Source organism: Lynx canadensis, chromosome A1 (assembly GCF_007474595.2).
Source record: "Lynx canadensis isolate LIC74 chromosome A1, mLynCan4.pri.v2, whole genome shotgun sequence".
In the NCBI taxonomy this organism is placed as follows: domain Eukaryota; kingdom Metazoa; phylum Chordata; class Mammalia; order Carnivora; family Felidae; genus Lynx; species Lynx canadensis.
In genome coordinates, this window is record NC_044303.2 from 142,670,280 (window position 1) to 142,695,462 (window position 25,183).

At 35.5% G+C, this 25,183-nt stretch overlaps 1 protein-coding gene across 2 annotated transcripts in view; it reads left to right on the forward strand.

Annotated features, from left to right (window-relative positions):
- SCAMP1 (secretory carrier membrane protein 1) overlaps nucleotides 1–25,183 on the forward strand; it is a 129,452-nt gene that overhangs the window by 55,777 nt on the left and 48,492 nt on the right. For both annotated transcript variants that reach the window (XM_030323538.2, XM_030323541.1), the window contains 2 exons: nucleotides 840–968; nucleotides 6,436–6,595. In XM_030323538.2, the coding sequence (XP_030179398.1) occupies nucleotides 840–968; nucleotides 6,436–6,595 (289 nt within the window). The remainder of the gene's footprint in view (nucleotides 1–839; nucleotides 969–6,435; nucleotides 6,596–25,183) is intronic.

Consider the following 25,183-nt stretch of genomic DNA (forward strand, 5'->3'; position numbering starts at 1 on the left):
GACATATTTTCCCTCCTCATAGCTTGAATTTGTTTTTCCTCTAGGTTTTTGAAGGTGCTATATAATTCCTGAGCTTCCTTTTCTTGACTGTTTCATGTTTTCTCCTAGTTCCGTGGTTTTCTTACATGTATGTTTTGAATGTTACTTTTTCAGACTTTGAGATTTCTAGATTTGATTCTTTAGCAGTAGTGAATCTTGTGTTTCTTCATGGAGTTAATAGTAGAAAACTCAAAAAAAAAATAGTAGAAAACTCAAAAGATTCAGAAGCTGGTCTTCCTTCTCCACATGGGCTAGGAATTATATTCAAAGACTTAAGATGCTGAGGAGGAAATTGTAGATCTTTAAAAACTGCATGGACTTCACATGAGAGCCAGACTCTTAGGATTTTGAAATAAGTCTGTTTTTAGGGTAGAGTCACAGTGTATGTCTTGGTGCTCTTTTTGTTTCTTGTGTCAACTGTACATAAATGTTTCCTGCTAAATGCTATATGACACTGGAAAAATATTTTACCATCTAATGTTTTCTAAAGTGGTACTTTGTGAACTTTTTTTTAAGAAGATTTTATTTTTAAGTGATCTCTACACCTAATGCTGGACTTGACCCCACAACCCTAGATCAAGAGTCATGTGCTCTACTGACTGAGCCAGCCAGGTGTCCCTACTCTGGGGAAATTTTTAAAAATGCAAAGCTTGGCTTTCAAAGTTGTATGAATAGAGGATTGTAGAGATGTAGTATTAGATTTGTAAAACATTTATTAAAAGAACAGATAATTTTCTTTATTATGAAACTAAAGAGTCACACATATTTGTCCTAATGTAAATTTTATTTTTAATTTGCAGGCAGAAAAAATAATTGGCCACCTCTTCCTGGCAATTTTCCTGTGGGACCTTGTTTTTATCAGGATTTTTCTGTAGACATTCCTGTAGAATTCCAGAAGACAGTAAAGATTATGTACTACTTATGGATGTGTGAGTATACAATAATTATTTACTTGTTCAACAGAGTTCATTGTTTTATTGTCAAAAACCACCTTTTTTGGAATTTGTATATTAAGGATATTATTATAAACAGGTCTTTTTCTATAGCTCTTAATTTTCAGAGTGGAACACACTTAGATACCTCAAAATTGCAATTTATGTGACATTCTAAGCTAAGGAGAACTGGCATTCTTTTGAGGAAAGGACTTCTCTGTCACATATATAGTATTTCTTGAGGTAAAAGGAATAGGCGCAAAATACTACATAGATAATATTTGTTTTAGAAAATTATGTCTACTATTTTTATACAAATGAAGGCCATTTAAAAATTCTGTTGAAGCGTTAGGACTATTTTTAAAAGGACCTTAAAGTATTAGAATATTAGAATTTTTCTTAGAGCTTTGAGCACAGTTTACTTTTCATTTTTAGGTGGTTATAGGCACTTTTATTATTGGAAGTACCTAGTTAATGTAGGATATTTTACTGAATAGAACATTAGGACATAGGTTTTAGGCTGTGATGCTTGCATTGCTTTGAGTATAACTACAACTTATGGAATACTCAAAATGTCAAGCTGTTAACAATTTGTTCTGTGTACACACAATTCCCACTTACTCTGTTTCACTTTTATTCCAAACGTTAGTCTAAGCCCCATTTAATACTATGTTAGTAGGACAGGTATAGCTGTCATGAACATTCACCTGCCTAACTGTTGGGTTAATGGATAATTTGTAGTGTACATTCTTGATGGAGGAAATTTATGTGTTAGTATGTTATTAGGGAGCTTTTTTCCCCCTCCCCTAAATAAACGAGACCATTTTCCTCAAAATCTTGAGGAGCATTCTTCACATAGGTGAAGTTGCTTTAGACTGTGAGTAGCGGTTTCTTACGGATACTACCTTCTTAACTCTTAGTTTCTCTTTGAAATTTCGTTGTTGTTGTAGTATCTTTTGCTAAATCCCCAGTGTCCATAGTGTTATATACTTTTAATACTAAAGGTTTTGGTTTTGTATGTGTATGTATAAACAGATCATGTATTTTATTTATTCAATATATAATATATGCATTTATTTAATAATTAGTTTTTAATGGGCAGACATTGGCCTAGCATTTTTAGGTATAGGTTCTTTGACTTAGTGGAAAAACATAGTTTGGATGGGAGAGGTGGGGGTTGGAAGAATATTCTGCAAGGAATTTGGTAAATAGAGATTGAATGGGAAAGGTGATTAATTTTAACTGAGTGGCTAACTAAAGTGCTAGTTGTTTAGAGTTAGGCATGTTTTGTTTTATAAATTTATCACTTTCTGAGGTTTTTAGAAGTAATACAGTATCTCTTAATCCTGTTTAGTTGACAGATCTCTTAACTTTATTTAAAGAGGACTCATTATATGAAGAAGCATCTAGAAACATCTAGTACCAGCTCAGTAATCTTTTTAGATTTCATAGAATGGAGATACTTTTAAAAAGCTATTTTCAAGTAGTGTCAACCTGTTAATGATTTCAGAGTTGACTAGTGCTTTCACACTGTAGTAGTAATTATAATGAAAGAGAACATTTATTGAGGATTTATTTGTGCCAGGAACACTGCAAATCACTTTGTATACATGATGTTGTTAACTCCTAACTATACTGTGAAACAGGTACTGTATTATCTAGTTTTATGGATAAGGAAACCAAAGCTTGGAGAATTTGAGTAACTTGTTCAAGATTACACAGAAATTAGGGTGGCAGTTGGATAGCTTGATCCTAGAGTCCAGAATATAGAATTCAATGTTATGCCACCTACAAAGTACCAAAATGAAGACATAATTCACATTTTAAACCCAAATAAGATGAAGATATACTTTGAAAGGTTCTTTTCTTGAAACAAATAATTTTACTCTATAAAGGTATTGAAGCAATTAGAATGATCACATGAAATGAATCTTAACCTTTTTGAGTATATTCTTGAATTAAAAAAAAAGGAAAACAAGTCCTTCATTTTTGTTTTAATTTATTTATTTTTGAGAGAGACAAAGATGGTGTGAGCGGGGGAGGGCAGATCGAGAGGGAGACAGAATCCCAAGCAGGCTCTATGCTTATCAGCACAGAGCCTGATGTGGGGCTTGAACTCATGAAACCAAGAGATCATGAGCTGAGCCAAAACCAAGAATCAGACGCTGAACCAACTGAGCCACCCAGGTGCCTCATCAAGCCTTTTAAAGTTCATTTAGTGAAGATAATTATCCTGTTTAAAAGCTGTTTATGTTAGGTGTCTATGTTGTAATGCAGAGCTTATCAAGAAGTGTATTGTTGGGGCACCTGGGTGGCTCAGTTGGTTTAGTGTGTGACTTCAGCTCAGGTCATGAACTCCCAATTCGTGAGTTTGAGCCCCATGTCAGGGTCTGTGCTAACCCTCCAGGTAAGGGCCTGGAGCCTGCTTCACATTCTCTGTCTCCCTCTCTCTCTGCCCCTCCCCTGTTCATTCTCTCTCTCTCTCTCTCTCTCTCTCTCTCTCTGTCTCAAAAATAAACATTAAAAAAATTAAAAAAATATATATTGTAGTGATAGTTGTAAATTTAGGTCCACCAATAGCAGATTTGAGTGCTTAATAAAGCATATGGAAATAATGTATGAAGTAGAGTCATTCAACTTGGAAATCATGTAAAGAAAATGCCCGAAAAGTTTCTTTAAATGTTACATGTACACCTGGAATTCACCAAGTGGATTGGAATGGGATTGAAATTAGGAATATAGAATCATGTATTTCACATTGCCTTGCCTTTCTATATATTTTCGTGATCACTGTATAAGTGGACTGATTGTTTAGTAAGTAGGCCTGAACATTTTACTTTATTTTGGGATACAAATAAGTGATTTATTTATCATGGTTTTTGGTTACTATGAAACATTCAGAAAAAAATTTTAATAGATTGCCAAAAATTAAATTATATTTGATCTATATTTGGAAGAATTTTTATGAACTTTAAATACACATATCCATATTGTTTCTTTCTTTAAGTGAATTAGGAGATAAAACTTTAAAAATTATTTCTCTTAAGATTGAAATTTAAATTAAAGTGTTGTGAATATTTCAAACTTTTCTTAGGCAGTTGGATGCTCTTTAGTGTTAAAAAATAATAATTTTCCGTTTCATGGTATTTTAAAATCTGCTTTTAAGCCATTGACAGGACAGCTTTTATTTTGAACCAAAAGGTCTTGAGTAAATTTATAAGTAAGCTAGCTTTTCTGAGTTAGAAATCCTAATGGTAATTAAGTTAATTTTGAATAGTTTTCTCTGTGTAATAGAGCAGAGTGGAGGCTTTTTTTTCTTTATTTATTTTGAGAGAGAGTGTGAGCGAGGGAGAGACAGAAAGAGGGAGAGAGAGCATCCCAACTAGGCTTCACATTCAGCGCAGAGCCCGACGTGGAGCTTGATCCCATGAACCATGAGATCATGACCTGAGCCGATATCAAGAGTGCAACACTTAAATGACCAAGCCAACCAGGTGTCCCTGGAATTTAATTTTTATTTATTTACTTATTTATTTAATGTTTAAAAACATTGTTTAAATGTTTAATTTTGAGAGAGAGTAAGCCAGCGAGCAGTGCTCATGTGTGTGTGGAGGAGGGCCAGAGAGAGAGAATAAGAGAATCCCAAGGAGGCTCTGTGCTGTTAGTGCAGAGCTCAAAGCAGGGCTGGATCTCTTGAACCCGTGAGATCATGACCTGAGCAGAAATCAAGAGTTGGATGCTTAACTGACTAAGCCATCCAAGCGCCCCTATAATGGAATTAGAAATGTGGAAGAGCTCCTGTTTATCTTCAGATGAGAAATGGAAACAGAGGTTGATTAGCTGGTTAGTTTATCTGTATAACCTAGGTGTCTTTAGTTTTCTGCTAGCCCTCTTACTGTAGAGTTTGTGTATTTATCTAGTTGTTAAGGCAAATTCAGAGGCATACCAGGATGTGTGTTTTTATCTTGTTTTATTAATATGTTTAAAAAAAACATTTAAAAGATTTTAAAGTTTTTATTGTAAGTTGAGATTTTCATATTTAGATTTACTAGCTTATTTATTTATTTTTTAGTGTTTGTTTATTTTGAGAGAGTCAGAACTCGAGTGGAGGAGGGGCAGAGAGAGAAGGAGAGAGGGAGAATCCCAAGAAGGTTCCACAGGGTTCAGTGTGCAGAGAGAGTGAGGCACAGGGCTCCAGCTCACAAACTGTGAGATCATGACCTGAGCCACGATCAAGAGTCAGATGCTTAACTGACTGAGCTATTCAGCCACCCCTCGTTTATTTTTAATTCAAGTAGTAGTGTCTTGGCATATTTTTGTTGTATTGGTAGTTTACACTGAACATTATTTTAACTTTTGAAAAAAATTTATTTCCTTTAATGCAGCCTGTGAATAAATTTTTTAAATCCTTTTAAAAAGTTACTAATTATAGGGGCGCCTGGGTGGCGCAGTCGGTTAAGCGTCCGACTTCAGCCAGGTCACGATCTCGCGGTCCGTGAGTTCGAGCCCCGCGTCAGGCTCTGGGCTGATGGCTCAGAGCCTGGAGCCTGTTTCCGATTCTGTGTCTCCCTCTCTCTCTGCCCCTCCCCCGTTCATGCTCTGTCTCTCTCTGTCCCAAAAAATAAATAAACGTTGAAAAAAAAAATTAAAAAAAAAAAAAGTTACTAATTATAACGGGTAAATGTAGTTCTTTAGGATCAAAGCATAGTTACATGATACTCACACTCTTTGGTTTAGGTCTGTCAGGAAATGTAATTTTTAACAACATATAAAAAGAGTTTTCCATTGACTGTGTTGAGTAAAAGAAAGGTCTGCCACAGCAGCTGAAATGCATTATGGTATACCTTTAAAATTTTTTTTAAATCCTCTACCAAAACATCATTTTTACCCCAGCACTTGGAAAAATGGATAATTCTATGAAGATGAATAATCCTTAGAAATCGACTATATAGTCCCTGATATTACTACTGTATTAGTGTTTTCAATTCAGTGATTCTAATGAATTTTATTGCTTGAAAATTGTATAACGAGATTGCACAGGGCACTTGTCAAGTTTTCATTCTTTTGTCTACTCTGGGAGGAGTCTGCAGCCCCACTGTGTAAAAATGTAATTCTTAGTGTAGTAGGATCTTTTTCCTCCCAAGACCTGGTTCTTTTCCTGGCAAGGCCTTGAATCAGCAGACACAGCACATGGTTCCTTCTCAAGAAAGAATCCCGTAAGGCACTGCTTCTCTTGTAATGGCCCATTAGGAGAGGGACAAAAGAATTTTTAGGACTTTTTATCCTGTGTATACTGTTTGCAAATCAAAAGTATAAGAAACAGCAATGTTTTGAAAAATACTAAATGGAAACATGGGGTAGAATACAATTTGCTCTTGGAAGAATTTTTTCATTTACAATTTTTGTTGAATTAATTAATAAATGGAATGTAAACATTTTTCTATTTTGTTTTTTGATTCCACAGTCCACGCTGTAACACTGTTTCTAAATATCTTCGGATGCTTGGCTTGGTTTTGTGTTGATCCTACAAGAGGGGTTGATTTTGGATTGAGTATCCTGTGGTTCTTGCTTTTTACTCCTTGTTCATTTGTCTGTTGGTACAGACCACTTTACGGAGCTTTCAGGTAAAATGTGTGTATTTTAAAATATACTCTTTAAAACTTGTGAAGTTAATAGTTTGTAATTAACCTTACATATTTTGAGAAGGCAAATTGACACGTTTTCATTAAAATTTTTATTGTATAACATACATTCAGGTAAGTCCATATATAACATGCCTCTGTAGTCATTAGGTTTTGTGAATCACAAAATACCATTCATTTCTCCCACTTGAGAAAAAGATTAATCATGAAAATAAATGCAGGATAAATAAGAGTAGTCTTATATCTCAACATTTGTAGAGTATTCTATTCCGTATGATACATGTGACTTTAAGGAAGATTTTGCTCTTTGTTTCCCCTTCAAAAAAAAAAACCACAAGTGGTGATTTACAGTCTGATTCTTAAATGAACCTATGTAAGGTCAGTATACATGGGATATTTAAAGTAAGTCACTTTCACCTAGTAAGTGAAATTTTACCTAGCAAGGTAATTATTTTTTCTGTGTAAATTCATTTCAGCTTTTCAAAAGGCAGCCACATTTGAAAACAATTAAGATTATAAGATTAAGTATAATATTTTGCATGATATATTTTAATTAATGGTTAGGATTAACGTTTCCAAAATGCTTGTTCTATGAGGTGTTCATAGGTGTTGCTGAAAAAGGGACTCATTAGCTTAAGTTTGGAAAAACTGGAAAATAAAATTTATTCATTTTGGATTTCTTAGATTCTTTTAAGAGCCTAGTGTGGTTTGTGATTTGACTATGAAACCATTATTATTATTATTTTTTTTGTGGAACACCTTGTTGAACTATTCCTTTAAGAAATGAACACGGGAAGTGCTGATTTAGATAAGCGTTCTGTATGAGTCCATATACTCAATCATTTATCAACTTATTTTTGAGTAAACTTGTTTGTAAGTAATGAACCTTTTTCAGCTCTCAAGAATGAGGGTTGGCATTATTAGGAAATATGTATGTATTGTGCAGTTATTAGGAAATATGTATGTATTGTGCACATTTTATACTGGAGAAATTGGGGGGCCACATTCAGTTGTTTTTTGTTTTTCGTTTTCCATTTTAACATAGAATTTCTTTGATTAACCGGAGTGTGTATTCCTTCTGCATGGAATTAGAAACACAGATAGGTAAACAGATGGGGGTGAAAAAACAACCCAGAAGGAAAAGGGAGAAGATGAGGGAATTTGGAGAGAAAGGGGATTATTTAACAGAAAACTAAAATGGTTAAAAATGGAATGAAAGGAAGAAAATAGATGGAAGGAGGAAAAGGAGGAAAGAATCTTTGGATACATTGGAATATGGGAGCTTGGTTAAATGGGGAGAGGTGACCCCTCTCGATGTCGGTTGGGGAGGGAAAAAAAAAAAAAAGAAACTGTTTACTCTTTCCATGATATAGGAAGAGAGTTATTGTTGCTCTCTTCCTTGTTACCTAAGCCTGGCTCACAAGGTGTTTTAATTTTTTGACATCTGGCTTTGGCTTCTGCCAGCCTACTTCCATCACATTACTAAGGTATTTGTAATGATGCTGGTGGGTAGGAATGGAATTGTCTTTGAGACTTTAAAAGTGATGTGAGACTAATGACTTTGGATTTTAAACCTTCTATGATTAATGTAGCCAAAGCAAACTACTAAAAGTTAGCTTTCTGCCTTTTATTACTTGAAGTCATTTCGTTCCTTTTCTTTGCTTTCTTTGCTAGTTGAAGTAAAAATGCTTTGTGGAACATTTTTACTTCTGTCATTACTAATCTGTAGGTTAAGTTCTTAGCTGCATCTCAGTCCTTTAGAGTTTATGCCACATATGTTAATTATCTAGGTTTTATGTTCAGAGCAGAACTGAGAGGAATAATACTTAATAGGGAAAGTTGAAATTAAAGTATTTTGAATCATTAGGATACCTTCTCAGTATGTAACTTTGGCATTTCTTTCATCCAGATTGCCAAGTGTTTCTGAGCCAAAGTCTTTCCTGCAGTTTCTGACAGATCTTTCCTTTAAATGTGAAAATCTCAAACCCAGATACATTAGATATGATTACTGATATTAAATATATGGCTTTATTTTTTTTCTTTTTTTTTTTTTTAATTTTTTTTTCAACGTTTTTATTTATTTTTGGGACAGAGAGAGACAGAGCATGAACGGGGGAGGGGCAGAGAGAGAGGGAGACACAGAATCGGAAACAGGCTCCAGGCTCCGAGCCATCCGCCCAGAGCCTGACGCGGGGCTCGAACTCACGGACCGCGAGATCGTGACCTGGCTGAAGTCGGACGCTTAACCGACTGCGCCACCCAGGCGCCCCTATATGGCTTTAAATAGACTTTACCTTTCACATAAATGTTTTGAGATCAGTTTTGACAGGGATTATTGCCTTTGAGAAAGGGCAGAGTCAGTATGCAAGTGTTTCATATTTTGCTTCAAGACTGATTAAGAAATGAAAACAAGCATCTGAGCATATTATGTAGGTCTATAGAAAATGGGTAACTAATACTTTTTAGGCCAAGCTCACATGTTTTTCAAAAGAAGATGTTATTGAAAGCTTTTAGTTTTCATTAATCAGACTCTAAAGTGAAGCTAATGTGCTTTTTAAAAGTTTTCAAGTTTTACTCTTCACTGGCTAATGATATTTTTGCCTCTTCTGCCATAAAATTATTTAAATATCTACTGAATTTTATTCCTTTAGGTTTCTCTAGAAGTGAAGAAAAGAATAGCAGTATGAAAAATATGTCAGGGACTGATTTTAGAATAAACCAGTCATTACAGACATACAAGTTAGGGGGCATTAGGTTTGAGAATGTGACCAGATTTATTTTTAAGTTGTGCGGTGAATTGATTTTTTTCATGTAGACAATGGTAACTCTAAGTATTTAGAGTAACTGTTAGCTTTGTGGTGGAGTGCTAAAAATAACTAGAGGACATATCAGGAAGTCTTTATATCTAGAATGCAATAGAAATGTTGTCCCTTACTCAGTTGGAGTTGGATTTTTAATTGCCATTTGTGGTTTATCTCTTTTGCTTCCCTGTTGATTCACAGAGTAAAAGTAAATAATTCAGTATCTCAAGAAATTTCTTTATAAAGGTTAACAATTAAGTTTGTTATCCAGAATTTGTTGTAATTTGTTTAATAATACAATGGCTGAGTATATTAACTCTGAGAAGAAAAATATAATTGTTTTAACTGAATTATAAAATGCCTTTAGGTTGAATTAAAGTATTTGATAATACTCTTAAAGCCCAATGGAAAATTTAAATCTACATTTAAGTGATTATATCCAGTAATCACATATAATAAATTATACTGATAATTACATATAATTTTAAAATGTGATAAAGGTAGACTCTACTTAGCAACAGTCATCATTTAATTGGTTATTATGCTTGAGAAGTTGGTTTTCCAGTGTCATCTGAGCTTCTGTTTCAGTATTTCATTTTCAGGCTCATTATTGAATTCACTGGATTCTTTCAGAGAGCTATTTATATTAAAATACATAACATTTTCCAACTGCTTTACAGTCATGAAATATCCTAAGGTTAAATAAATCATCCCTTGAACATTGGCCATATACTAAGCTGAAGATAATAAAGAAGACATGCTACTTTGCCCCTAGAAATGTATAATATAAATGATTTAAAAGTAGGCTTTTCTGAAACTTTGGCTAGCAAAATTTATATATAAAAATTGGATCATATTCAATACCCCCCCAAATACTTGAATTCTAAAGGAATTTAATACTGGTGACATACCTTATCATATATCTCAACATATAAGATCAGGTAGTTTCAAGTTAGTCTTCTTCGATTACCTTTTCGAGGATTTAAGTTTTTAATAGATATTTTTGTCTGAAACTGGGGGAAGAAAACCAACAACCCTGCTTTTATTGGCACCATTGGAATAGAATGTTCATGAAAAAGATGGTTTTCAAACTGTATAAAATATTATTCTGTATGACTTAGTTTTCCACTAAGAAGCTACTTTTACTGATATGCTTATAGGACTTAGTCCTTCCATAAGGTTATCCTTCTGCCTGAATCTGAAGGACAGTGTAGAGAAGTCTCAAATATATTTGCTTTTAAAAGTTAAGTTTATTAGCTATCAGAATTAAATCTAGAATTATCATTTACATATTTTAAAAAGATTGTAACTTTGTTTTTAATTTTAGGCTTCCACAAATGACTAAGCATTATGTAAATACTTTAAAATATTAGGTTATTATTAATGAGGCAGTGTTTTGTTGAAAAACTTAATTACTGGAAACAGACTGAGAAGGGTGAGGGTCCTGGCGTCTCCAGTTAAAAGTTGTGAGCTCCTAGGAAAATGCAGTAAAATCTTAGTACCTCAGTTTATGGAATGTAAACACGGGTTGATATTTGCAGAGTTGATAAGATGATTAGAAGTAATACTTGCAAAATATTAGATTTATAGGTTGTCAACAAATGGTGGCTGGAATTAATGTTTTACTTTTGTGTTTTGTTTGATTTTATCATTTACTTTTGATCTGTAAAACTGTTATTTGTTATAAATCATCTTTCACTGCTTTTAGTTCATTGTCCTCTGGTGCCCTAGTCTGAGCTAAAGGAAATAATAATTGACACTAAGATGTGTGTAGAAAGTATGACAATCTAGTCTTTTAATCAGGAGTTTTTTGTCTTATGACTGATTTATATCTGCCATCTATTTTTATGTACTACTTACTATATAAAACATATTTGTTATATCCCTTTTTCTTTCTTTGCCTTTTAGATTAATAAATTCTTTTTTTTGGAGGAGGGGGGAGAAAGAGCACATACGTGTGAGCAAGGGAGGGTCTTAGGAAGAGGGATAGAGAGAATCTTAAGCAGGCTCAGTGACCATCATGAAGCCCCACAAGGGGCTCAATCTCACAAACGAGATCATGATCTGAGCTGAAATCAAGGATTGGATGGATGCTTAACCAACTGAGCCACTCAGGCACCCCAATAAGTTCTATTTTTTTTATTTGTATTTTTTCTCTGTGGTTCATTTGTTTATATATAAGTCTACTGGCAATGAATTCCCTCAGATCTTTTTTTGTGTGTGATTCAAAACATGTTCATTTCCACTTTATTGAGGTATAATTGACGAAATTATAATACATTTAAAATGTACAGTGTGATGTTGTGATAGTCATATGTTGTGAGACAGTTCCCACATTGGATGAACACGTCCATCACCTCACATATTTACCTTTTTTTTCCCCCAAACGTCTATTTTTGAGAGAGAGGGAGAGAGAGCATGAGTGGGGAATGAGTAGAGAGCGAGGGAGACACAGAATCCGAAGCTGGCTCCATGCTCTGAGCTATCAGCACAGAGCCTGACACGGGGCTCAAACTCATAAATCGTGACATCATGACCTGAGCTGAAGTCGGACACTTAACTGACTGAGCCACCCAGGCGCCCCTGCCTGCCCCTTTCTTTTTGATGAGAACTCCTAAGATCTACTCTCCCAACAAATTTCAGTTGTACAGTATAGTATCATCAACTACAGTCATTATATTCTACATTAGATCCTCAGATCTTAGTGATTTTATAGCTGAAAGTTTGTACCTTTTAATCAACATCTGCCCATTTCCCTCATCTCCTGGCAACCACCATTGTACTGTGTTTCTATGAGTTCAACTTTTTTTTTTTTTTTCCCGATTCCACGTGTAAGTGATATCGTTCATTATTTATCATTCTCTGTCTGGCTTATTTCACTTAGCATAATGTTCTCCATAATGCATACAGTTATAAATGACAGGATTTCCGCCTAAGGCTGAGTACTGTTCCACTGTATATAAACCATTCTTCCATCGATGGACATTTAGGTGGTTTCCATTCCTTGGCTATTGTGAATAGTGCTGTGATGAACATAGGATTACATGTGTTTCTTTGAGATAATGACTGTGTTATCTTTTGATAACTACCTCGAAATGGATTTGCTAGATTGTACAGTAGTTCTGTTTTTAATTTGTTGAGGAATCTCCATGTTGTTTTCCATGGTGGTTGCATCAGTATACATCTCACCAACAGTGCACAGCTGTATATCTTTGTCAACACTTATTTCTTATCTTTTTGATAATAGCCTTTTTAACAGGTTAGAGGTGGTAAATGATTTTGGCTTTGATTTGCATTTCTCTGATGATTAGTGATGTTGAGCACCTTCTCATCTACCTGTTAACTATCTGTGTGTCTTCTGTGGAAAAATGTCTATTCAGATCTTATGCTCATTTTTCTTAATTGGATTTTTCTTTTGCTATTGAATTGTATCAGTTCTTTTTATATTTTGGATATTAATATTTTACAAGATAAATTATTTCCAAATATTTTCTCCCATCCATTAGGTTTCCTTCACTATGCAGAAGCTTTGTATTTGATGTAGTTCCACTTGTTGAATTTTTCTTTTGTTATTTTTGCTTTTAGTGTAAAATCCAAAAAAGCATCACCAGGAATGGTGTCAAGGGGCTTACCACCTATGTTTTCTTCTATGAGTTTTATGGTTTCAAGTGATTCATTTAAGTCTTAAATCAGTTTTCAGTTCATTTTTGTGTATGGTGTAAAATAGTGGTCTCATTTTATTCTTTTGCATGTGGCTGTCCAGTTTTTCCAACACCATTTATTGAACCCTGTTATACGCCATTGTTTGTGTTTGGCTCCTTTGTGTAGTACGTTAACTTACGTTACTACATATATATATATATTTGGGTTTGTTTCTGGGCTATTTTGTTCCATTAATCTCTGTGTTTGTAGGTCACTGCTATACTCTGGATTAGTATAGCTTTGTAATTAGGAATTGTGATGCTTGCAGCTTGGTCCTTCTTTCTCAAGATTGCTGTGGTGATTCATAGTCTTTTATAGTTCAGTACAAATTTTAGGATTGTTCTATTTTTGTGAAAAATGCCACAATATTGATGGGGATTTTGTGGAATCTGTAGGTTGCTTTGAACAGTGTGGACATTTTGACGTTACTAATTTTTGCAGTGTACAAGCATGATGTATCTTTCCATTTATTTGTGGTGGTGTCAGTTTCTTTAATCAATCTCTTAAAGTTTTCAGTGTGAGGGTCTTTCACTTTCTAGGTTAAATTTATTCCTAGGTATCTTATCTTTTTGATGCAATTTTAAATAAGATTTTCTTAATTTCTCTGATTTTTCTTAATTTCTCTTTCTGGTAGTTTGTTATTAGTGTATGGAAACACAGATTTTTTAGACTGATTTTGTATCCTATAACTTGACTGAATTTATTCGAACAGTTTTTCAGTTGAGTCTGTAAGGGTATTCTATATATCAAATCATGTAATCTGCAAATGGTGATAGATTTATTTCTTCTATTTTGGGTGCCTCTGATTTCTTTTTCTTGCTTAACTTCTTTAACTAGAACTTCTAATACTATGTTGAAGAAAGGTAGCAAGGGTAGGCATCCCTGTCTTGTTACTTTTAGAGGAAAGGCTTTCAGCTTTTCCCTACTGAATATGATGTTAGCTGTGGGCTTGTTATATGTGACCTTTATTATATTGAGGTATGTTCACTTTATATCCACTTTGTTGAGAATTTTTAATCATACACGTATGTTGAATTTTATGAAATACTTTTTCTGTACCAGTTAAGATGATCATACGATTTTAATCTTTCATTTTGTTAACATGGTATATCACTTTGTTTTTGTTGTTGTTTTTAATATTTTTTTTTCAATTTTTATTTTATTTTCCTTTTTTTTTCAGGAATAGAATTTAGTGATTCATTACTTACATATAACACCCAGTGCTCATCCCAACAAGTGCCCTCCTTAGTGCTCATCACCCATTTAGTTCATCCCCCCACCCAACACCTGTCCAGCAACCTTCAGTTTGTTCCGTTTTAAGAGTCTTTTATGGTTTGTCTTTCTCTCTGTTTTTATATTATTTTTGCTTCCCTTCCCTATGTTTATCTGTTTTTTTCTTAAATTCCACGTATGAATGAAATCATATGATATTTGTCTTTATCTGACTTATTTCGCTTAGCGTAATACACTCTAGTTCCATCCACATTGTTGCAAATATATATATATATATATATATATATATGTATACACACACACACACACATACACACACACACACACACACATACACACCACATTTTAATGCATTCGTCAGTCGATGGACATTTGGGCTCTTGCCATACTTTGGCTACTGTTGATAGTCCTGCTCTAAACATCGGGGTGCATGTGCCCCTTTGAATCAGTATTTTCGTATCCTTCAGGTAAGTACCTAGTAGTGTAGTCGTTGGGTCAGAGAGTAGTTCTATTTTTCACTTTTTGAGGAACCTCCATACTGTTTTCCATAGTGGATGCACCAGTTTGCATTCCCACCAGCAGTGCAAAAGGGTTCCTCTTTCTCTGCATCTTCACCAGTATCTTTTGTTTCCTGAGTTGTTCATTCTAGCCATTCTGACAGGTGTGAGGTAGTATCTTACTGTGGTTTTGACTTGTATTTCCCTGATGATGAGTAATGATGAGCATCTTTTCATGTGTCAATTAGCCATCTGGATGTCTTCTTTGGAAAAGTGTCTATTCATGTCTTTTGCCCATTTCTTCACTGGATTATTTGCTTTTTGGGTGTTGAGTTTGATAAGTTCTTTATAGATTTTGGATACTAACCTTTTATCTGACATGTCATTTGCAAATATATTCTCCCATTCCGTCAGTTTCTTTTCAGTTTTGTTGATTGTTTCGTTCACTGTACAGAAGCTTTTTATCTTGGTGAGGTCTCAATAGTTCATTTTTGCTTTTATTTCCCTTGCCTATGGGGACATGTCAAGTAAGAAGTTGCTGTGGCTGAGGTCACAAAGGTTGTTGCCTTGTTTCTCGTCTAGGATATTTTTGGCTTCCTGTCTTACATTTAGTCCTTTCATCCATTTTGAGTTTATTTTTCTGTATGGTATAAGAAAGTGGTCCAGGTTCATTCTTCTGCTTGTTGCTGTTCAGTTTTCCCCATACCATTTGCTCAAGAGACTGTCGTTTTTCCATTGGATATTCTTTCTTGCTTTGTCAAAAATTAGTTGGCCATACGTTTGTGGGTCCATTTCTGGGTTCTCTCTTCTGTTCCATTGATCTGTGTGTCTGTGTTTGTGCCAGTACCATGCTGTCTTGATGAGTACAGCTTTGTAATACAGCTTGAAGTCTGGGATTGTGATGTCTCCAGTTTTGGTTTTCTTTCTCAACATTACTTTGGCAATTCATGGTCTTTTATGGTTCCATACAAATTTTAGAATTGTTTATTTTAGCTCTGTGAAGAATGCTGGTGTTATATTGATCAGGATTGCATTGAATAGGTAGGTTGCTTTGAGTAGTATCGACATTTTAGCAATATTTGTTCTTCCGATCCATGAGCATTTCTTTTTGTCTTCTTCAATTTCTTTCATAAGCTTTCTATCGTTTTCAGTGTATACATCTTTTATGTCTTTGTTAGGTTTATTCCTAGGTATTTTAAAAGGTTTTCAGTGCAATTATAAATGGGATCAATTCCTTGATTTCTCTTTCTGTTTGATTATTGGTGTATAGAAATGCAACTCATTTCTATACATTTATTTTATATCCTGTGACTTTGCTGAATTCATGTATCAGTTCTAACAGTTTTTTGGTGGAGTCTTTTTTATCATGTCGTCTGTGAGGAGTGAAAGTTTGACTTCCTCCTTCCTGATTTGGATGCCCTTTATTTCTTTTTGTTGTCTGATTTCTGTGGCTAAGACTTCCGGTACTATGTTGAATAACAGTGGTAAGAGTGGACATCCCTGTCAGGTTTCTGACCTTAGGGGGAAAGCTCTCCATTTTTCCCCATTGAGGATGATATTAGCTGTGGGTTTTTTATATATGGCCTTTATGATCTTGAGGTATATTTCTTATATCCCTACTTTCTTGAGGGTTTTTGTCAAGAAAGGTTGCTGTACTTGGTCATTTGCTTTTCTGCATCTATAGAAAGGATCATGTGGTTCTTATCCTTTCTTTTATTAATGTGATGTATCACTTTGATTTGCAGATATTGAACCAACCCCTCATCCCAGGACTAAATCCCACTTGATGGTGGTGAATAATTCTTTTAATGTATTGTTGGATCCCGTTTGCTAGTATCTTGTTGAAAATTTTTGCATCCATGTTCAGGGAAATTGGTCTGTAGTTCTCCTTTTGTTGGAGTCTTTGGTTTTGGAATCAAGGTAATGCTGACCTCATAGGATGAGTTTGGAAGTTTTCCTTCCATTTTTGTTTTCTTGGAACAGCTTCTAAAGAAGAAGCTGGATTCTTGTTTGTTGGGAGATATTTGATTACTGATTCAGTTTCTTTACCAGTTATGGGTCTGTTCAGATTTTCTATTTCTTCCTGTTTTAGTTTTTGGTAGTTTGTATGTTTTTAGGAATTTGTCCATTTTTTCCCAGATGCCCAATTTGTTGGCATATAATTGTTCACAATATTCTTTTAGTATTGTTTGTATTTTTGTAGTGTTGGTTGTGATCCCTCCTCTTTCATTTGTTATTTTATGTATTTGGGTCCTGTCCTTTTTCTTTTTGATCAGTCTGGCTAGGGATTTATCAATTAATTATCAATTGATAATTGATAAAAGAATTATCAATTAATTCTTTCAAAGAACAAGGCTTCTGGTTTCGTTGATCTGTTTTGTTTTTTTTTTAATTTCAGTATCATTATTTTCTAATCTTTATTATTTCCCTTCCGTTGGTGGTTTTGGGCTTTATTTGTTGTTCTCTTTCCAGCTTCTTTAGGTGTAAGGTCAGGTTGTGCATTTGAGGCCTTTTTTCATTCTTTAGAAAGGCCTGGATTGTTATATACTTCCCTCTTATGACTGCCTTTGATGCATCCCAGAGGTTTTGGACTGTTGTGTTTTCATTTTTATTGGCTTCCATGTACTTTTGAATTTCCTCTTTAATTTCTTGGTTAACCCATTTGTTCTTTAGTCGGATGCTGTTGTTTTTTTGTTTTTTTTTTAGTTTTTTTTGGTTACTGATTTTATTTATCTTTGAGACAGAGAGAAAGCACGAGTTAGGGAGGGGCACAGAGAGAGGGAGATAGATCCAATGTGGGCTCTGTGCTGACAGCAGAGAGCCTGATGCAGGGCTCAAACTCACAAACCATGAGATCATGACCAGAGCTGAAATGGGACGCTTAGCCAACTGAGTGACCCAGGCACCCCAGTAGGATGATCTTTAATCTCCAAGTATTCATGGTCTTTCCAATTTTTTTCTTGTGGTTGATTTCAAGTTTTATAGCATTATGGTCTGAAAATATGCATGGTATGATCTTGATCTTTTTGTACTTGTTGAGGGCTGATTTGTGATGCAGTATGTTATCTATTCTGGAGAATGTCTCATGTGCACTAGAGAAGAATGTGTATTCTGCTTTAGGATGAAATGTTTTGAATATATCCGTTAAGTCCATCTGGTCCAGTGTATCATTCAAAGCGATTGTTTCCTTGTTGATTTTCTGTTTAGATGATCTATCCATTGTTGTAAGTGGGGTGTTGAAGTCCCCTACTATTATGATATTATTATCGATGAGTTTCTTTATATTTGTGATTAATTGTTTTATACATTTGGGTGCTCTCTAGTTGGGGGCGTAAATATTTACAATTGTTAGATCTTCTTGATAGATAGACCCCTTAATTGTGATATAATGCCCTTTATCTGCTGTTACACTTTTTATTTCAAAATCTAGTTTGTCTGATATAAATATGGCTACTCCAGCTTTCTTTTGATGTCCATTAGCATGATAGATGGTTCTCCATCCCATTAGTTTCAATCTGCAGGTGTCTTTAGGTCTAAAATGAGACCCTTGTAGGCAGCGTATAGTTGAGTCTTGGTCTTTTTGTTTGTTTGTTTTTTTAAATGGTACCATTCTGGTACCATCTCTCTCTTTTGGGGCATTTAGTTAATTTACATTTAGAGTGATAATTGAAAGATATTCAGTGGCATTGTGTTGCCTGTAGAGTTGGTGTTTCTGGTGATGCTCTCTGGTCCTTTGTAGTGTTTGTTGCTTTTGGTCTTTTTTGTTTTGTTTTGTCTTTTCTCCACTCAAAGAGTCCCCCCCCTTAAAATTTTTTGCAGGGCTGGTTTAGTGGTCACGAACTCCTTTAGTTTTTGTTTGTCTGGGAAGCTATTTATTTATTTATTTATTTATCTCCTTCTATTTTGAATGACAGCCTTGCTGGGTAAAGAATTCTTGGCTGCATATTTTTGTGATTCAGCATGTTGAATATATCCTGCCACTCCTTACTGGCCTGCCAAGTTTCTGTGGATAGATCTGCTGCAAACCTGATCTGACTTACCTTGTAGTTAAGGTCTTTTTTCCCCTTGTTTTCATAATTCTTTCCTTCCGTGTTTTTTGTGAATTTGACTAGGTGATGGTCAGTTTTTGTTGAATCTAATGCGAGTTCTCTAAGTTTCTCAGATTTTGATGTCTGCCTCCTTCCCCACGTTAGGAAGGTTTGCAGCTATAATTTGCTCACATAAACCTTCTGCCCTTTTTCTCTCTCTTCATCTTCTGGGACTCCTGTGATTCAGATGTTATTCCTTTTTAATAAGTCACTGAGTTCTCCAAGTCTTGTGTCATGATCTCTTGCCTTTGTTTCCCTCTTTTTTTCTGTTTCATTGTTCTCCATAATTTTATCTTCTGTTTTGTTGATTTGCTCCTCTGCATTGTCCATCCTTGCTGTTATGGCATACATTCAAGATTGTATCTCAGCGATACCATTTTTAACTTGAGCCTGACTAGATTTTACTTCTTTTATTTCCACAGAAAGGTATTCTCTAGTGTCTTACATGCTTTTTCAACCCCACCTAGTATTCTTATAATTGTGGTTTTAAATTCTAGTTCAGATATCTTATATCTGTGTTGATTACATCCTTGGCTGTGATTTCTTCTTGCTCTTTCTTTTGGGATGAATTCGTCAATCTGGAGGAAGAAAAATTACTAAAATAAAAGGATAAAAACTTAAAAATTTTTAAAAAAAGAAAAAAATTAAAGGAACCTAGATCTTAGGTTTGTTTTGGTCTGCTTGTTGAAAGAATCTTGATAGAATAGAGAAAAAAGGGAAAGGAAAGAAAAAGTTTAAAGATTAAAAAAATTTTAATAAAATAGATGAAAATTTTTTTTCAGAATTAAAAAAAAATTAAAGAAAAAAGAATTTGCTTTTTCTGTATCCAAGAAAGAGAAAGAAAAGAAAGAAAAAAAGAAAACAATTTAAGCAAAAACAGAAGCAAAGAAAACAAATAAGTGAACCAGCAAACAGAATGAAACCTGAATCAAGTTAGATCTGGTTTCCCCTAGAACTGAAACTTAGAAGCACTCTGTAACCCATACACTAAACAGGATTTGTGCTGGTCTTCTGGGGGATATTCTTGGAGGGTGCATTTGGGCAGGACTTGGTGTAATAGCTCCCTTCTCCATGAGGTGGTGCTGCTTAGCTTACCTGGGTGGATCAGTCTGCATGTACACATGCATGTGTACAGTAGAGGTGGAAATGGCTTCCCCCAGCTCCCTAGTCTCACTGACCCCCGATCAGGCACCCTTTTTTTGTTTTAGGTCTCTATCCTCTCCCTGCCTCTCTCTACCTTGTCCCTGTCCAAGCTGTGCACCTGCCAGGTGGCACCTCCCTCCAAAGTTTTATCTCACATAGGTTGTGTTTCAAAACTCCACACTTCAGAGACTCTTGTGGCTTGGACCCACACCAACTCTCAGGGGGAGGATCTTGTTGAGCAATGGCTGGGTGCCAGCTTGCCCCAGAAACCATTCCTGCGATTTTACATTGGGCGAGGAGAGTTGCAGAGGATCAGAGATTATGGTGCAACACCACACAGTGGGCACTGGGTTTTGCCACACTCTGAGGTTTTTTTTTTTAATTTTTTTTTTTTACATTTATTTATTTTTGAGAAACAGAGTGAGACAAAGCATGAGCAGGGGAGGGGCAGAGAGAGGAGACACAGAATCTGAAGCAGGCTCCAGGCTCTGAGCAAGCAGTCAGCACAGAGCCCGATGTGGGGCTCGAACCCACGAACTGTGAGATCATGACCTGAGCCGAAGTCAGACGCTCAACCGACTGAGCCACCTAGGCACCCCCACACTCTGAGTTTTTTTTGCCCCAATACCAGCAAATGTGATACTCTCTGGGGTCTGATGGGACATTTGTCTGCAGGGAGGGTGTATGGCCACTACCAGATGCACTCCAAGCAGGGGAAACACCTCTTCCTGTGTGGCACACAGACCTCTCAGACCACTACCTGCTCCTGGGGATTTGCCCTACTTCTTCACCAGAGCACCGCCAGGCACTGAGCTCTGAACCTTCAGATGCTGTGCTCTACTGTTTATAGGATCCTGATGGCATTGAAACCCTCTCCTTTGTCCTTGTCAATGTTTTTGACCAAGAACCACATTTTCTTTGATCAGTCCCCTATGAGTGTTTTCACTCTTTCTTTCTCTCCAGCTACTTTCAGCGGGAGTGCTTTTCTTGCATGATCCCAATGCGTCTTACTCTCCCCCTTTCTCTCTCTATCCTCTCACCACAAAAATGGCTCCCTACCTTCCTCGGCTTTTCTCTCCTCCAGTTCACGTCTCCACACCGTGTCCCTGCCAAATTCTGTAGCTCAGGTTATGTAGATTGTTGGGTTTATCCTCAGATCATTTCCTAGGTGTTCAAGATGGTTTGGTGCTGATCTAGTTCTGTTTCAGGGACAAGACAAGGTCAGGGTCTCCATGCTGTTCTGCCATCAACTCCTCTGATATATCACTTTGATATGTGGATGTCAGACCATCCTTGCATCCCTGGAATAAATCTCATTTGGTCATGGTGTATGATCCTTTTCATGTATAGTTGAATTTAGTGTGCTATTTTTTATTAAGGATTTTTGCCCCTGTGTTCATCAGGGATATTGGTCTATATTTTCTTGTAGTGTACTTGTATTATAGTGTATTTATTGTAATGTACCTGTACTTGGGTATCAGGGTAATCTTGGCCTTATAAAATGAGTTTCAAAGTATTTCCTTCTCTTCCATGTTTTGGGAAGAGTTTGAGAAGGATTGGTATTAATTCTTCTTCAAATGTTTGTTAGAATTCACCAGTGAAGCCATGTGGTCCTAGAGTTTTGTTTGTTGGGAGGTTTTTGATTCCTAATTCAACCTCTTTATCAGATTTTCTTTCTTCATGATTCGGATTTGGTAGGTTGTATATTTCTAGGAATTTATTTATTCTGTGTTATTTAATTTGTTGGAGTATAAACTCATGTATTCTTAGTTTCTTTCAAGTTTACTGTGTATACTTAAATCTTGTAAATAATAGTAAAATTAATAGTTTTTCCCCTGGTGAAATTCTCTTGATGTGTTTGTGTGCACACTTCAGTATCTAGATCACTTTGTGGGGTCTATTGGTAGTGTCTATTTTTTTCCCTTGGCTTTCAGTCAGATGGTGCTACCTATTGGCATATTTAAGTGAGACTTAATTGGATCTGGACATGGTGAATAAAGAATTGTGGAGGCTTCTGATGATGTTCAGTTTCAGAGAAATTCCACCCTTTATTTTACTTAACAGAGTAGAAATCAAAGGCTGAGCAGATTGAATGCTGAGTTGCAGTTACGTGTAATTTCTATCTCTGATTTTCCCCTGGTCCTAGAGATTAATCCTCTAAGGTTTTAAATTGAGGGCCTGGTATTTTCACTAGAACTTCTCCCCCAGCAAGTCCTGGACTCAAACAGTGTAAGCCTGTTACCTCTGGAGGGGAGAAGGGAAGGAGGGCAACATCCTCTCAGAGCATCCATAGTGTTAAAATTATTTCATCATGTTATTATTTTGCAAGTATACAATGGAGTTTTTCAGAAGCTACATGATATGGTATTGGAGGTAGTTTGAATGCAGAAGCAGAGAATGCAGCTATCTTCATTTAAGCCACATAGGAAACAAGTTTTCAAAAATACAAAGTAATGCTGATCTTTTCATTATTTGGGGTGGGGGAATAGTTTTCACACAAAAAAAGTTACTCAAAAATGAATTAAATCTTTTATTTCTCAATTTTCATTCCTAATTTGGTAAATCAATTACTGTAGCAAAATAAAAAATTCCTGGTGATCCTCAACAAAAAAGAGGTCTTGATATCAAAAGCTTGAGAATTGCTGTTCTTTTTTTTTTTTTTCTTTTTAAACTAGGCCCCACACCCAAAGTGGGGCCCCAGCTCAAGACCCTGAGATCAAGAATCACATGTTCTACTGACTGATCCAGCTAGGAGCCTGGAGAATTGCTGTTCTAATCCTTTCATCCTTAGGGAACAGTACAGGAAGGTGTACTCTGCTTTTAGGGGTTTTGCTTAGCTTTTTAGCTTGTGTGTGTGTGGCACATGTTTTACGAGAGAAGTTGGGTGCACGGTTCGGCCAGTTTTATGCTTCTCACGTCTCATCAGTATTTTGTTACATTGTATCTTTAGTTTTGTATCTCTAGTTCTGTGAGACTGCAGAAGTTTTGTTGGTTTGTCTGTTCCCTGGCAGCAGGCCTCTGTGCAGGCAGAGTCTGGATATTGAGCCTCTTAGATTGTGCATTCAGAGAAAATGTGGCTTTTAAAATGTCTCTTTACATTTTTGTAATTCTCTTCTACTCCAGAATCATGGTCTCTCTATTCCTGGATGCTTCAGCAGTTCTTTAATGGATTTAAATGGTGGTGGTTTTTGTTCATTTATCCTGCTGTTCTAATTGTTCTCAGTAAGGATATGGTTGACACTAGCTATTTTGTCACATTCAGAAGTTTAAAAAGAATATTCGTAATTACTACAATCACAATAAATGATGTTTGCATTTTTTAAAGTTCTCCTACAATGGAAGCAGAGCTGTTATGCTTTAATTTTGAAGATAATTTTGAAAATAATAATTTTGGCATTTCCTTGATACCAAGGAATATGTGAACCCTAAAATATTAGACATAATAATGAAACGTCTGTGAACTGTGAACCCATTGCTCAATGTAAGAAATAGAACATTATCAGTAATGCTGAAACTCTCGCTTGATCCCATTTCCCTTTTTCCATAGGTAATCAAACTGAAGTTAAGATAACTTTGCTCATTTCTCTACCTATAATTGTTTTTACTATATGTATATGTGTTCGCAGACCACCTTTTTAAGCTTATGGAGAATACTTTTTTCAAGTAATTTATAGTTTTATCTAAGTGATAAATTTTTCCTTTGAAGTTACATATATAATAAAAAAAAAATTTAAGGATTTTTTTTTTTTTTTTGTAAAATAAATAATGCTACCCTCTTTCTCCCAGTAGTTGTTGTTCCTGACTTATATTTTTGACAATTGTCTCTGTATTTAAAAGTAATAATCGTAGGGGTGCCTGCGTGGCTTAGTTGGTTAAGCAGCCAACTTTAGCTCAGGTCATGATCTCGTGGTTCACGAGTTTGAGCCCCGCATCGGGCCCTGTGCTGACAGTTCAGAGCCTGGAGCCTGCTTTGGATTCTGTGTCTGCCTCTCTCTCTGCCCCTCCCCTGCTCATGCTCTGTCTCTTTCTCTCTCTCTTAAAAATGAATAATAAAACATTAAAAAGTAATCATATGCTACCATTTCTTGGTATTTATAGCTTTATTGAGATATATTTTACATACCATAAAATTCACCCATTCAGTGGTTCAGTTCATTGATTTTGAGTAGGTTTTATAGAGTTGTGCAACCATCACCATGATCATTTTTAAAACTTTTTTCATCCCCCTAAAAATTTTCCTGGATCTCATTTGTAATCAATCTGCATTCCTACTCCTTAGCTCCAGGCAACCACTGATCTGTTGTCTGTCTCTGACATTTCTGTTCTCTGGATATTTCTTGGAATTGGAATCAGAATATGTAGCCATTTCCTGTATTCTTTTACTTTGAGTAGTGTTTTTGAGGTTCATCAAGCTTCAAAATGTGTAAGTGATTTATTTCTTTTTAACTACTGAATAGTTTTCCATTCATGGACTACAACTATGGATGGTATTCATTCATACCAATTTTTTTTTGTCCATTCATGGACAGTTTGGCTTCTTTTCAGTGTTTAACTTTATGGATAATGTTAACATTTGTGGTAAGTCTTTGTGTGGACATGTTTTCATTTTTCTTAGGTTGATTGAGATGGCATTAGTGAGTTGTAGCTTTTACTTACCATGGTTAAGTTTTTAAGAAACTGCTAAACCTTCTTCCAAAGTGTTTGTACCATTTTACATTTTTACCACAATGTTGTTTGGGAGTTCTAGTTTCTCTACATCTTCATTAACACTTTATGTTATTTGTCTTTGATTATAGCCATTCTAGTGGGTGTGTAAGTATTGTGTTTTTTTAAAAAAATGTTTACTTATTTAGAGAGAGAGAGCACAAGTGGGGTAGGGGCAGAGAGAGGGGGAGGAATGGAATCCTAAGCAGACTCCACGCTGTTAGCACAGAGCCAGACACAGGGCTTGATACCACAAACCGCGAGATTATGACTTGAGCTGAAATCAAGAGCTGGATGCTTAACAGACTGAGCTACCCAGGCACTCCTCTGTTGTTACTTTAATTTGGATTTTTCTAGTTACTAATGTTTTTGGCCACCTTTTTATTCATTTACTATTCGTGT